Here is a 14,629-nt window from a genome sequence, read left to right on the forward strand (position 1 = left end):
AGGGCAAAAGCATAGCTCTGAGACACAGGATCTGTACACTGGGGCCCAGCCTTTGTCCGCGTGGACCGCACTGAATCTCTGGATTGAACTGCCGAGACCTGTGTGAGGAAACTTGGCTTCAGGAGAACTCACTGAAAGGGGCCGGGGGCCATGCCAGCCAGGCTTCTCAAAACTGGTAAGGCCGTTGCAATCCACCAGCAAAGAAGAGATCCCTGAGGCTTGCCAGGAGAGTTTCAGACCTCAGACAGGGCATCACATACCTCATTGCCTTCACCTTGGTCATAAGTCAAAAACCAGACGTTCAGTGTCCCCAGAAGTGAAGGCAGGGCTGTTCCGATCTCTCCGCAGCAGGGCACAGGGGAGATTTTTGGACAGAAGGGAAGAAGCAGACATGTAGGACGTGCAAGTTGTTACTGATCTGCTGACTCATCTGCCCAAAGTGGTAGGATTTTCCCTGACTCCTCCCTCAGCACCTCTGCTCTGATTTCTGGGCCAGGAGTCGGCGTTTAGATTCATGACAAAGGGCCCGGCTTCTGCAGGATACCCATACCGCCCACATAGAGACAGCAGACGTCAGTGCCTCTGCATGGGGGTCCAGCTCATGCTTATGGGTTCCAGCTTGTTCTTGATTTCCCCCCGCTCAGTATCATCTTTCCTTCATAGCTGCCTGTCCTGACTTCAAGCTTCAGCATCAGATGTGAAGACAGCAGCCTTGCGGAGACCACTTGCAGCCCCTGCAACTATGTGAGGTCATATCTGAGACAAATCCTGCATCTCCTGTTTTTGCCTCTCAGTGGATCTGTTTGTCCGGCTGACTCCTGACCACTGGCTGATGGGTGCTCTGCTGTTCCCTGGGAGCACAGTCCTCGTCCTCCCCTCTCCCTCTGTGTTGCAGGATAATGCCACTTGGAGGCCAATTCCCTGGACTCTGCTTCCACACACAGGACCACTCGACTTGCGAGCACCTCTGACGATCTCTGGTCGGCGTGCAGGTGGGAGGCTGGGGGGGCAGCCCTGTTCTCAGGGATGGAGGAGGCTGACTGTCTATGCAGACGAGCAGGTCCCAGGCGAAGAGCCCAGGAAGCTCAGCTAATTTCTCACAAGAGGAAAAATGCCAGTGACAAGAAATGGCTGGAGAACTCCACTAGCCACAGGGAGTGGAGATCCTTAGGTCTCTCAGAAGCCTCAAGGCAGGAGAGCAAGATGAGTCCACAGCACAGACAGGAGGGCACCTCGCCACATGGGTGTCGGGACAGACGCCTAGCCCACTGCACCCCAGGAGGCTCGGCGTGCGAGGGAGATGATGACACGCTTTCTCCAGGCCCACACCCAGCGGTTGGGATCTCGGGCACCTTCCACCCGAGAGGCTGCAGACCTTGGGGCTGCAGCTGGCCTGCTGCCATGTTTCGTTCGGCCTTAACAGTACAGTTAGAAGTTTTTTAATTCGTTGCCAGTTTTTACTAATTTGTGATTTCACATTTAAAAAAAAATCTGCATTTCCCACTTTTCTTGAAAAAAATCAGGAGATTTGGCAAGTCTAGTTCCTATCTTTCAGCATGGCAAAAATTGGCCATAGCTGAGAAACAGCTGTTCTTGTTAGACAGGGAGAGATACTCCTGGCTTCTGTGGCCTCTCTCAACCTACTGCCCTGGCTTATGTGACCTGCCCGCTCCTGGGGGCCCCTGAGTTCACAGGCCCCCGCCCTTCCATCTGCAACCCACCCCCACCGTAGGGGGCACCCCAGTTGCCAGCATCCGCACCTCTATGCCTGAGGATGGTCTTTGGGGGTCAGTGCCTCTGTTTGCTCCCCAGCAGGCTGTGAGTGCCCCTCCGCAGCTGTCCTCCGCTGACAGGGTTGGTGCATACACACCCCAGCTCCCCCTTCCTTGGCTGCCATCACTCTGAGGCAGGCTGCCCTCTGACCCCCAGATATCCCCCAAGATGTTATGCCCCAGGTACCCACAGTAGTAGCTGCCCTGATTACATGCCCTTCAAAGCCTGCCCACCTTCCCTCTCTTCCCCTCTCCCCTCCCTGAATAAACCATCTGTTCAGGTTTTTTTTGTGCAGTAAGGAGACCTCATATGAGTGTTGTTCTACCAAGCTGCTGTGAATCCTGGCTTAGAGAATACAGAACCACTCACTGCTCTCTGGCCTTCTGGTCAACCAATAAATACATAACTTTGCCTTAACATACTTATGTTCAAAGACATCTTATTTAATATATATTGTGGATTCATGAACATTAAACCCACTGGAGCTCGCGCGGGAATGAAGCTGACCTGACTCTTGCGTCTCCCCCATAAGGCTCATCGCGGCCTTCTGCGCTTAGGACGCTGGCAGCGCTTCAGGACTAGGCTTGGGGCCATTTTAAACAGCAAAATCGCCAACACAAAACACGAAAAGGCGTAAACACAGCACTAAATAGAAAAAGTCAACATTTGCCCCATTCTGTGCGTGTCTGCAAATGATTCTGAGGTTACAGATCAACTGCAGCAAGTAGGCAAAATCACAAAAACAAAATCCATCAGAACACCCCCGCGCCCGCTTCTAGGGGACCCCGAATGAAGACATCTCAGAGGTATTTTCTTCCTCAAGTAGACCAGGGGCAACTGAAAACCCTGGAGGAAACGCAGCACAGTAGTTTCAGGACTTGCCATCAGGTAACAGGGAGGTGACCCATGAGAGAGGGAAACCAACGAGGTGAGTCCTGGGATTTCCCCAGCGTGTTGCCTGGAGACCGTTTCCAGGCTGCAGCGCAGGAGGGTGGAGCTTCTCCGGGTGGAACTGGGGGGTGATCTGAGGAGGTGGAGCTGGGAGACCCGGAGGCAGGGGTGTTATAGGCCTGGGGGGCAGAGCGCTGGGAGCAGAGAGCTGTGAGCAGAGGGCTCTGAGGACCAGCAAGGATCAGAACCTGCCTGTGGCAAAGCTCACCAAGGCCAGGGAAAGGAGCGCCTGGAGGAGCCGAGGGCGGAATCCCCAGCGCTCACACAGGGTGGGCAGCAGCCCCGCTCCAAAGAAGAGATCCTAGACATGCACGGGACACCGGGAGGGGGACTCAGGTCTTGTCTCAGCAGTGGAGACGCTGACCCTCACTTAAACACTGCTCCAAGGCCAGACCTTCTGGGGAAAGCTCAACAATATAGAAATACAGAAGTATCTGGTATCCAACAAGATAAAATTCACAGCATCTGGCATCAAATTAAAAATGACAAGGCATGCAAAGAGTCAGTAAAATATGACCCATGAGGAGGAGGAAAATGAACAGAAACAGATCAAGAACAACAGATCAAGAAGCGTCCCCAGAGATATGGAGAAAGCAGGGGCGACAAAGCCACACGTGGGTGGGTCTCCCTGAACGGGCAACTCTGGGGTCGACACCCAAGTGGAGACATGAGCCCTATGGCTGGACCTCTGCGAAAAGAGCCTCAAGCAGAACGGAGGGTAAAGGAAAGGCCCTGCTGTAGGGTGAGGCTGGCCGGCCTGAGGCTGGTGTTACTGGGGCGGGGGTGCATGTTGGGGGGGCGCTCTGCCCGAGGGTGGAGACCCCGCAACCCCACACCCTTAGGTCTCTGAGAGCCCCCGGGAAGGGGAATTTTCTCTCCCATCATCCCCAACTCCCAGAGGTCCCTACATTCTAAACCACATCTCCCAGGGGCTTCCCTGGTTGCCCAGTGGTTACGATTTTGCCTTCCACTCCAGAGGGTATGTAGGGGTTCAGTCCCTGGGCAGAGAGCTCAGATCCCACATGCCTTGGTGCCAAAAAACAGAAAAACAGAAGCACTGCTGTCGCAAGTTCAATAAAGACTTTAAAATGGTCCACATCAAAATAAATAAATAAATAAACCCACATCTCCCAGAATGCCTGCCTCTTGAACCTGGAAGTCATGCAACTCCCACCCCCAGGACATCCTGGTGTGGGATTTGGAAAATATGGTCCAATCTGTCAATTCCTATGAGCTGCCCACTGGGGGCTGGGCCGTTGAGAACAGTTGTTTAGGACCCACTCGTTCACCTCTGACTCTGAATGGCTTCAGGGAAAACAAATATGAGCACAGACAAACACACACACACACACACTCCCCCCCACACACACCCCCCCCACACCCCCCCCCCGCAGAAGATGGCCTGGTTGCATCTCCTTGCAGTCCAAGGGACTCTCAAGAGTCTTCTCCAACACCATAGTTCAAAAGCATCAATTCTTGGGCGCTCAGCTTTCTTTATAGTCCAACTCTCACATCCATACATGACTAGTGGAAAAACCATAGCTTTGACAGACGACCTTTGTTGGAAAAGTAATGTCTGTTTTTTAATATGCTGTCTAGATTGGTCCCTGGGTTGGGAAGATCCCTGGAGAAGGGAAAGGCTACCCACTCCAGTATTCAGGCCTGGAGAATTTCATGGTCTGTAAAATCTATGGGGTCACAAAAAGTTGGACACGACTGAGTGACTTTCACTTTCATCCAAGGAGCAAGCATCTTTTAATTACATGGCTGCAGTCACCTGCAGTGATCTGCAGTGATTTTGGAGCCCAAGAAAATAAAGTCTGTCACTGTTTCCATTGTTTCCCCATCTATGAAGTGATGGGAGTAGATACCATGATCTTAATTTTTCGAGCCTTGTCTAACTCAATGAAACTATGAGCCATGGTGTATAGGGCCACCCAAGACAGATGGGTCATGGTGGAGAGTTCTGACAAAGTGTGGTCCACTGGAGAAAGGAATGGCAAACCACCTCAGTATTCTCACCTCGAGAACCCCATGAACAGTATGAAAAGGCAAAAAGATAGGATACTGAAAGAGGAACCCCCAGGTCGGTAGATGCCGAATATGCCCAGTTGTGGATGTGACTGGTGATAGAAGCAAAGTCTGATGCTGTAAAGAGCAATATTGTATAGGAACCTGGAAAGTTAGGTCCATGAATCAAGGTAAATGGAAGTGGTAAGAGTGAACGTTGACATTTTAGGAATCAGTGAGCTAAAATGGACTGGAATGGGCAAATTTAACTCAGATGACCATTATATCTACTACTGTGGGCAAGAATCCCTTAGAAGAAATGAAGTAGCCCTCATAGTCAACAAAACAGTCCGAAATGCAGTACTTGGGTACAATCTCAAAAATGACAGAATGATCTCTGTTTGTTTCCAAGGCAAACTATTCAATACCACAGAAATCCAAGTCTATGCCTCAACCAGTAATGTTGAAGAAACTAAAGTTGAAGGGTTCTATGAAGATCTACAAGACATTTTAGAATTAACACTGAAAAAATATGTCTTTTTCATCATAGAGTACTGGAATGCCAAAGTAGGAAGTCAAGAGATACCTAAAGTAACAGGCACGTTTGGCCTTGGAGTACAAAGCGAAGCAGGTCAAAGGCTGACAGAGTTTGCCAAGAGAACGCACTGGTCATAGCAAACACCCTTATCCAGCAACACAAGAGAAGACTCTACACATGGACATCCCCAGATGGTGAATACCAAACTCAGATTGATTATATTCTTGTCTTCATCACTCCCTCCAAAATCTTCAAAAGCCATATCTGCACTGCTGGCATCTGATTTTACATCTTCAAGCCAGACCTGTCCCCTGACCTCCAGGTGGTGGCTCAGAGGTTAAAGCGTCTGCCTGCAATGCGGGAGACCCTAGTTCAATTCCAAGGTTGGGAACATCCCCTGGAGAAGGAAATGGCAACCCACTCTAGTATTCTTGCCTGGAGAGTCCCATGGACGGAGGAGCCTGGTGGGCTACAGTCCACAGGGTCGCAAAGAGTCGGACACGACTGAGCGATTTCACTTTCACTATCCATACGTCTAGCTGCCCATACCTCCCTTCCCTTTAGCTGTCGAGATGCCATCTTCAAGGATGCATGTCCCCCGCTGAGCCTCTGCTGTTCCTCTGCTCCCAGCCTTCCCATCTCCTTCGAGGGCAACTTGATTCCTCCAACTGCCTGGACCCAAAACTTGTAACCATCCTTGACTCATATGTCTCTCACCCACAAATTCACCGACAAATCTTACGGGCTTTTCCTTAAAATACGTGCCCAAGCTGAGCACTCACCTCTGGCTCCAGGGATGCCCTTGTGTCTCGCTGCAGCAACACCTCAGTCGGTCTTCCTGCTTCTGCCCTGTGCTCCCACTGTCTAACTTCAGCAGCCAGAGCGCCCCAGTTAGCATCCCAGTCCATGGTGCCTGTCTTCTGCTTACAGCCCTCCAAGGGCTCCCATCTTAGAGGAAAAGCCCAAGTGCCCTCAGTGCCCCCCAAGTCCTAAAAGATGCCGCCCTTACCTCTCTCACCCCACCCCCACCCGCCCACTCTGTTCCAGCCTCGCGGGCCCTCTGCGAGTCCTCAAAAGGCCAGGCACGCTCTCACCTTTGCACCTGCTGCTCCTCTCCCTGCACCAAGCTGCCCAGTCCTCCTCCTTCAGCAGAGCTTCTGGGACCCCTTCCTCACTCCGGGTCGATTGCCCACCCCCAGCCCCTGCTCTCCAGCCCCCTGCCTCTGTCTTCTCCTTAGCACTACAGCCATCTCTCCCACTGTAGGTCTTAATCGCGCTTGTCTGTCCCACCAGGCTGTAAGTTCCACAAGGCACACATTTTGCTGTTTTATTCGCTGCAATCTCTGCGCCCAGCCCCCGGGATAATTCGGCAGAAGGTGGAGGCTCTTCATTACGTGTGGTTTGAATGAAGGGAGTTGACAACGGAGGGAGTGTGCCCCTCGCGTTTCAGCATCCCTCTCCGTGTCCCCACCTGCTGGGTAGCTGAGGCCGGGCGGGCATTCAGGGGCTTGGGAAGAGCTTGTTATGGGAGCATCTTCACCAGCTCACCTCCCTTTCAGAAGGAGGAGGAGGAGGGTCCTCAGGAAGGGAGGGAGGGCCCAGCCTGGCTCTCCGGGATCACCTATAGAAGACTGAGGGTGCAAACAGCCCCCCAGCTCCCCGCATTTCCGTCCCTGGAACAGCTTTCTTGAAATCAAGAGGGAATCCTCTTTCCCGCCCCTTTGGGTGGGGAGAGAAGCCTTCCTGGGGTCAGATGCAGATCCGACCTCCCCGGGGTGTTCCCGCTGGGATTGGTCCCAGCAGCGTCAGTGTTTGTTTTCCCCGGGTCGTGTTCCCGAGAACAGTGAGGGCTTTAGGACCAGGAGCCGGGCGCCCGCCCGCCCGCCGCCGGGCCCGCAGCGTCCTGGCCGAGCGCTGAGCGCTGTGTGAAAGCAAATTAGCCTGCTCCGGCTTCACATCTGTGGATCCGACCTGACCTGAAGGGTCCAAAGGAGGACGGGGGTCAGCTCCGCCGGACTGAGACCTCCCGGCTTCCCCCACCCCCCACCAGACACCCCACAGCAACCTGACCCTTCATGCAAGCGGCGGGGGGCTGGGAGCGAAACACGTGGGACTCCCTGAGCAGAAAGGAATTATTCTTTCTCCCAAAGAGGAAAAGGGCATCAGGGTTCGATCTGAAGTTCCCCCCTCCCCGGCCCCCCGTGGATGGGCTTTCGGAAGGCAATTAAAGACATCCGCTCAGAGAGGACCTGGGCTGGGACCTGGGTTGGTGGTTTTCTGATTGTCAGTGGCAGCCGGTCTTACACACGCTGCTGGCAAGTGTCAGCTGCGAGGAAAAAAAAGGACCAGGTTAAGTGAGCTGGCAAAAAAGAAAAAAAAAGCTTCCAAGTGGACCCAGGAAGCCAGGTTGCGCTGCCAGCGTGGAGGACCCCGGAGCGGGAGGAGACAGTGAAGTGGAGCATGACCTGTTGCGTTTGGCGGCTCCCCGCAGCATGCTTGTGAGGAAGCGGCGCAGACAAGGGCCCTGCCGGCGCCAGGCGCTGCTCGCCCTCCTGGCGCTGGGGTGCGTGCTGCTGATGCTGGGGGCCCTGCACCCGCCCCCGCACGCCCTGCCCCGGGCGCCCCCAGCCCCGCAGGCGGCCGGGCGCAGCCCCCAGGCCGGCTACCGCCTGGACTTTGGGGACCCCCAGGAGTGGCTGCTGGAGTCCGAGGAGGAGGACCGGGAGTACGGCCGCCTGCCGCCCCTCGTCTCCCTGAGGGAGGACCAGCTCCTGGTGGCCGTGGCCTCGCCCAGGGCCGGAAGGAACCGGAGCCGGGGTGGGCGAGGCGGCGGCTACCGGCTCATCCCGCGGCCGCAAAAGCAGCAGAACCCGGCGGCCCCGGAGAGGGACTGGGCGGCCGAGGAGGAGGATGAGGAGGACGGAGAGGCGTCCGAAGAAGGGGAGCGGACCGCGCTCAGCCGGGAGGAGGCGCCCAGTGCCCGCAGCCCCCCGCACAGCGGGGGCTCGCGGCATCCGCTGTAAGTGAACCCCGGCCGCCCCTTCCCGGTTCCCGGAGGGGCGCAGGCGCTCCGCCCGCCGCCCCCGCTGTGGCAGGCGGCGCTTCTCCAGGTGTGGTTCCCGGACCGGCGGCATCACCTGGGGACTTGTTAGAGCCGCAGAGGCAGAAACCCCGGGTGCGGTCCGGCCGTCTGTCTTTAACCAGCCCTCCAGGGGAGACCCACCGTCCTACAGACGGAGAAGGAGAAACTCTTCCCTGTCCCTTCTCTTCCCCACCGACCCGGGTTCCAGTCCTTCTGTCTCTGGATCTGCCGGTCAGAGGTATCCCTAACCCCGAGGGGCCTGGGAGCCGATGTTCCCCGAGACGCTTCCAGGACTAAGTGATTCCGGCACATTTTGATATTCTGAGTGATGGGCTTGCTTTTCTTTTAGATGAAAGTAACGACTGCAGTTAATATTTATGTGGATCTTGCCATTGCTTGGCTTTAATCAAAGAGCTTTTCACGTATACACTGATAAAGGCCTTACAGCTTAGCGAGAGGGGTGCTAGCTCTGCTACCATGCCTATTTTATAGGTATGAACATGGAGACGGCAATGGCACCCCACTCCAGTACTCTTGCCTGGAAAATCCCATGGACGGAGGAACCTGGTGGGCTACAGTCCATGGGGTCGCCAAGAGTGGGACACGACTGAGCGACTTCACTTTTTCACTTTCATGAGGCACAGAGAGGCCAAGTGACTCGTCCACAGTCACACAGCTGGGAGGCACCGAAGCCGGGATTTGCTCCAACCAGCCCGAGCCCCTCCCTACACTATGCCTTCCCCCTTAGTCCACTAGACGAGGTGGACTGTGCAGGACCCAGGAGTTAGAATACTGCGCTGATGCAGTCTGACCTGGCAGGGTGGCTCCATCACTTCTAGGACCACCCCAGGAGGCAGGCTGGGAGGTGTGATGACCCACAAACTGTGCTCAGGGAGACGGTGGGCTCGTCCTGGACCCCCTGCTCTCCCCACCATCCCCATCATCCAGGGGCAGTGCAGCTGGGTAGCTGGGTGCTTGGATCCCTTCCTTGTAGGCACGGCTCTTCCCGGAGCCCGGAGAGTTTCCCGGGAAGCAAACCCACCCTCCGCGTCTCTGGGTGGGAGGGTCGGAGCGGGGCAGCAGGGGGCGGGGCCACGTAGTCCTCGGAGCCGACGGGCTCCTCGCCCTCAGGGGTGGGCAGATGCGCAGACTCTGGACCTCAGCGCCTCCTTCAGGTCGCAAGCCCCCGCCCTGCTGCTAGTCTCCAGGTCTCAACCGAAACAGCTCCTTTCGGGAAACTCCCAGACCCCGCCAGGCCCGCCCTGTCGCCGTTTTGTGCTGCCGGCCGCTTTAATTCATAGCACTCGCTGCAGCTGAGGCTAAATGGTCCTTGATGTATCGGTTCATTCAGTGCCTGCTTCCCTTGCCATGCGGTGAGCCTGGAGGCCCAGCACACGGTAAAGGAACGACTGAATGAGCCGATATATCGTCTTCTAATTCTTTGATGCATCTTTTCATTGGCCTAGAGCAAGAATGTTTTACCAACCAGACACACGGCCTCAATCAAGAGTCTGTGATTGTGTGTGTGTATGTGTGTGACTGGGTATCTGCCTCGTGCAAGGTGAACGCACTGAGTTGTGTGTTGAATGGATGCTGTGCATGTGTGCTGTGTGCAGTGTTAGTGGTGCCCGTGCTGTGCTGTGCTGTCACGTACGCGTGTGTGTCTTCAGGGTGTCAGGGTTCGTGTGTGTACACGTCATGAGTGCATGACGTGTGCACACATCACACATGTTGTACACGTGACATTGTGTCTCTGTTGTGACGTGATGCTCAGGCTGCATGTTTTTGTGGTACGTACGCATATTGTGCTGTGACTGTGCTGCACACGTATGATCCGTATGATGTGCTGTGTGAGTGGTGTGAAGCGCATGGGTGTGGTACACGCGGATGGCGCATGTGTGCATTATGTGTGCTGTGCGTGGGGCATGGTGTGCACCTGCACTGTGAGGGTGTGCGTGCGTGTGCTGTGATGGACGGCTCGTTTGGCGTGTCTGTGTGGTCTGTGAACATGTGTATTTGTTGTGAGTGTGCTGCTCATGAGTACTGTGTGCGTGTGCTGAGTGTGTATTATAAATGTGTTGTGCAAGTGGTGTGTGTGTACTTTTGCAGGTGTGTTGCTGGTGTGCTTGTGGCCTAAATGCACGGGTGAGTGTTGTGCGTGTGCGAGCCCCCCGTGTTATGCATGAGATGTGCATACGTGCATGTGTGCACGGGTGTGTGTGCACCACTCCTGCTCAGAGTGACCAGCTGTCTGAGTTTGCTGGACGGTCCGGTCAGGAAGCCCCTTGGTCCCAGGCTCCGTCTGTCGGGCTGTCTCCCCTCCCCCAGCAGGGCTCTTTCCGGAGGTGTGCGGCGCCCTCTCCCGGCTGCAGTCTGTCCCTGCAGCCGCGAGCCCGGCCCTGGGTCCCCAGCTCCCCCACCCGCCAGGGACAACCGAGGCGCTAGGGCCTCCCCTTCCTGGCGGGGCTCCCGGATGACAACGGCTTGTCTGCAAAGTAAGGCCCCAACCCCACCTCCCTCCAGGGTGACGGGACTTTAAAACCGGCCCCAAATGCAGTCCTTTAAAGAACAGCCATCTCAGAAGCACCTCTCCTGTGTGTCTGAGGACACTATGTTCACAGAGGTTGCACAGAGCGCGCTTTTCAAATCTCAGCGTGTGCGCAGATCCCCTGGGCATCCTGTGGGAGTAGGCAGTATGACATATTTGGCCGGGGGGGTGGGGGCGCCCGAGATGCAACATTTCTATCAGGCTCCCGGCTGGCCCCAGCACTGCTGGCCCACAAACCACACTCTGGAGCAGCGAGGGGCTTTATCACTGGTTCCCAAATGTATGTGCATGTCAGATTCCTGCAGATTGCTTGTTAAAAAAAAAAAAGTAGATTTTTCAGATACCGTTACTAAAAACTCTCAGTGGTTCTGAGTTGGAGTCCAGCAACATGAATTTTCACAAGTTGGTACTAGACAGCTGGGGGTGAGCATGAAGCTGAATCTGCCTCTGTGTTCTGACACTGAGCTAAATATTGGAGACAGAATTTGGGGTGAAGTAAACAAGAATAGCTTTATTGCTTTGCCAGGCAAAGGGGACCCCAGCAGGCTAATGCCCTCAAAACTGTGTGTCCCCCAACCTGGAGGGGGCATCGAGAAGGTTTATAGTAGTGGCTCAAAGAGGGCGTGAGCAGCTCATGGACATTCTTCTAATTGGTTGGTAGTTGGGCTTCCCTGGTGGCTCCGCTGGTAAAGAGTCCGCCCGTAATGCGGGAGACCTGGGTTCAATCCCTGGGTTGGGAAGATCCCCTGGAGAAGGGAAAGGCTACCCACTCCAGTACTCTGGCCTGGAGAATTCCATGGACTGTATAGTCCATGGGGTCACAAAGAGTCGGGCACAACTGAGCGACTTTCCCTTTCACTAGGTAAGTAGGAGTCAGCGTCATTAACCCTCTGTTTCCAACTGGTCTGGGGTCTACAAGCTTGTGGGCAGTGTACAGTTAACTTCTCCCAGCTGGAGGGGGGTTCAGTTTCTGCAAAACAGCGCAGAGGTATTGCTGTGTGCATCCCTTGATGGGGACCCAGGACCCTGGCCCAAGGCTCCACTGTTGCTCCTCTTGGCTGTTTCTCCTGCTCTCACGTGCCTCCCATCTCCCCTAATTAACAACTGCTTGAATCCCGTTGGCACTCAGGGAAGGTCACGGAGGCTGAATGAAGGCTGCTTCCTGTAATCAGAGGAATGGGGGAGACAGAAAGGCTTCGTGCCCAGGAGGCCCGCAGAGCCCTGCTGTATGTCAAGTGGAGAGGCAGTGGGGTTCTGGATGTTTCCACAGGGGAAGTAGTATTGAGATTGGAAAATAGAGAAGAAAGGCCGAAAGGGATGCAGTCCCTTTCATGGCCCGGGGTTCAGCTGTAGCCAGCTATGCGCCACTTGCTTACGCCAACTTTGTGTTTATGGTTTGGTCTGGGTTTCCTTGGCTGTATACCCACTTCGTGACTAAACCATACACCCATGGAACAGTGGCCCCGGGGTTGAATTCTGGACATCACCCCTTACTGTATGACCTTGCGTCATCACTCAACCTCCCTGAGCCTCAGTTTCCCCAACTGTAAAGTGGTGATGACAGTAACGCCCTCGCATAGGGTTGTGATGCAAACGAGATGACCCGTGCGCTGATTCCCCCTAGTGTTCAAGTCCAAATGGAAGACATACTTGGCGTATTCTCAAGGGTAGGTCCGAGGAGTGAGCTGGAAAGAAGCTTGGAGGCGGCACCTGGGGACTGCACACCGTTGTCCTTTCTCTGACCCATGAATTATCTTCAGCCCCCTCGGGCTATCAAATCATCACAAGCTTGGCAGCTCTCGGAATTACCTGGAAACAGATTTTCCAGCAATAGGGCTGAGTGGGCCTGAGACTCTGCATTTCTGATGTTGCAGGTCTGAAGCCCCACACTTTGAGTGGCCCTGGAGTAAATAACACTGGCTTTCACTTGTGGCTCAGCTGGTAAAGAATCCTGCAACGTGGGAGACCTGGGTTCGATCCCTGGGTTGGGAAGATCCCCTGGAGAAGGAAAGGGCAACCCACTCCAGTATTCTTGGGCTTCCCTTGTGGCTCAGCTGGTAAAGAATCCTCCTGCAATGCGGGAGACCTGGGTTTGATCTCTGGTTGGGAAGATCCCCTGGAGAAGGGAAAGGCTACTCACTCCAGTACTCTGGCCTGGAGAATTCCATGAACTGTATAGTCCATGGGGTCACAAAGAGTCGGACACAACTGAGCGACTTTCACTTTCACTAGTAATTAAAAAATATAAGATGCAGGTTGACCACTTCTGATCTAACCCTCGAAGCCCAAGGCAGGACCCCCCCCCCCAACCCTGGGTACTGGGTGTTCCATCTCAGAGGATGGCACTCGGCACAGTCTACACTGCAGCCCCCCTGTGGGGGCTGGATCCAGAGTGGAGATGCAGAGAGGTGCCCTCCCTGGCCATGGCTTTGCTGGACGTGGGGGGCTTGGTGATCACGGGGTACCTTTGTGACCTGACCAGCCAGGCACCACACACACTGGCTTGTTTTCCCTCTCATTACAGGTGGGGAATTAGCTGGGCTCCCGCCCCCCATCTCTGCCCAGTTACTGACTACCCCCCCTCCAGCTCCTACCAAATCAGCAGAGGTCCCCTTACCTGCCCTAGGGCTGGGCCCATCCACTCAGATTTACTGATGCCCTGGCAGCTGCCCTCTTTTGCAGCCCAGGTGGCAGAGCCATCCTGCGATGTCTGGCTTCCTGTCAGGAACTGACCTGACCCTGTGGAGAGCCACACCCCCTCTTCCTTGACAACACGTCACAACTCCAGGGGATGCCCAGGCCTCAGCCCAGACAGACTACTTAAGAATCCCTGCAAGCGGAACCCGGGCAGAGTCTCAAGCCCACTCAGCCCTACTGCTGGAAAATCTGTTTCTAACAAGATTCCCAGGTGATTTATGTTCGTGTCAAAGCTTGAGTAACACTGATGAGGGTTACAGTTCACAGCGCTGCCTGCACGTGAGAATCAACTGGAGGCTTTTATGAATGACCGTGGCCAGGCTCCTCCCCCCAGACTAGCTAAGTGGACACAGCCCACAGGGACTCACTGTCAGAGATTCTCGTGTGCAGCCCTCGTTAGTCCAGGGCAAGGGAATCAGGATCAGAGCAAAGCCAAGGATGCCTGGAGCCCCTCAGAGGAGGCTGGGAGAGTTTGGAGATCCCTCCACAAAGAGAAGAGGGTTGCAGGCACCTTGTGTGACCTGTCTCCTCCGTGGGCAGTGACGGGCTGGCAGCCTCAGCCTCATATGTAGGCTCAAGCCCGTCCACACCTCTCTCTCATCTGTAAGCTCCTTTGTCTGTCCCTCTAAGGCCGGGGTCCTCAACCCCCAGGCCACCAACTGGCACCGACCCGTGCCCTGTTAGAAACCATGCTGCACAGCAGGAGGTGAGTGGTGGGTAGACAAGCAAAGCCTCTTCTGTATTTACAGTGGCTCCCCGCTGTTCTCATCGCCATCTGAGCCTCGCCTCCTGTTGGATCAGTGGTGGAATTAGATTCCCATAAAGTGAAAGTGGTGAAAGTGTTAGCCGCTCAGGCGTGTCCCACTCTGTGCGACCCCATGGCCTGTAGCCCGCCAGGCTCCTCTGTCCATGGGGATTCTCCAGGCAAGAAAACTGGGGTGGGTTTCCATGCCTTTCTCCAGGGGATCTTCCCAACCCGGGGATCGAACTTGAGTCTCCCACATTGCAGGCAGATTCTTTTTTTTTTTTT

The 14,629-nt window shown here is 55.1% G+C and overlaps 1 protein-coding gene across 1 annotated transcript in view; it reads left to right on the forward strand.

Annotated features, from left to right (window-relative positions):
• Window positions 1-7,146: 7,146 nt before the first annotated feature.
• Window positions 7,147-14,629, forward strand: part of GALNT15 (polypeptide N-acetylgalactosaminyltransferase 15) — a 46,872-nt gene continuing 39,389 nt past the window's right edge. Inside the window, exon 1 of the mRNA XM_070797174.1 lies at window positions 7,147-8,291. Coding sequence (XP_070653275.1) covers window positions 7,765-8,291 — 527 coding nt within the window. The 5' untranslated portion in view covers window positions 7,147-7,764. The remainder of the gene's footprint in view (window positions 8,292-14,629) is intronic.

This window comes from Bos indicus, chromosome 1 (assembly GCF_029378745.1).
Source record: "Bos indicus isolate NIAB-ARS_2022 breed Sahiwal x Tharparkar chromosome 1, NIAB-ARS_B.indTharparkar_mat_pri_1.0, whole genome shotgun sequence".
NCBI classification, from domain to species: Eukaryota; Metazoa; Chordata; class Mammalia; order Artiodactyla; family Bovidae; genus Bos; species Bos indicus.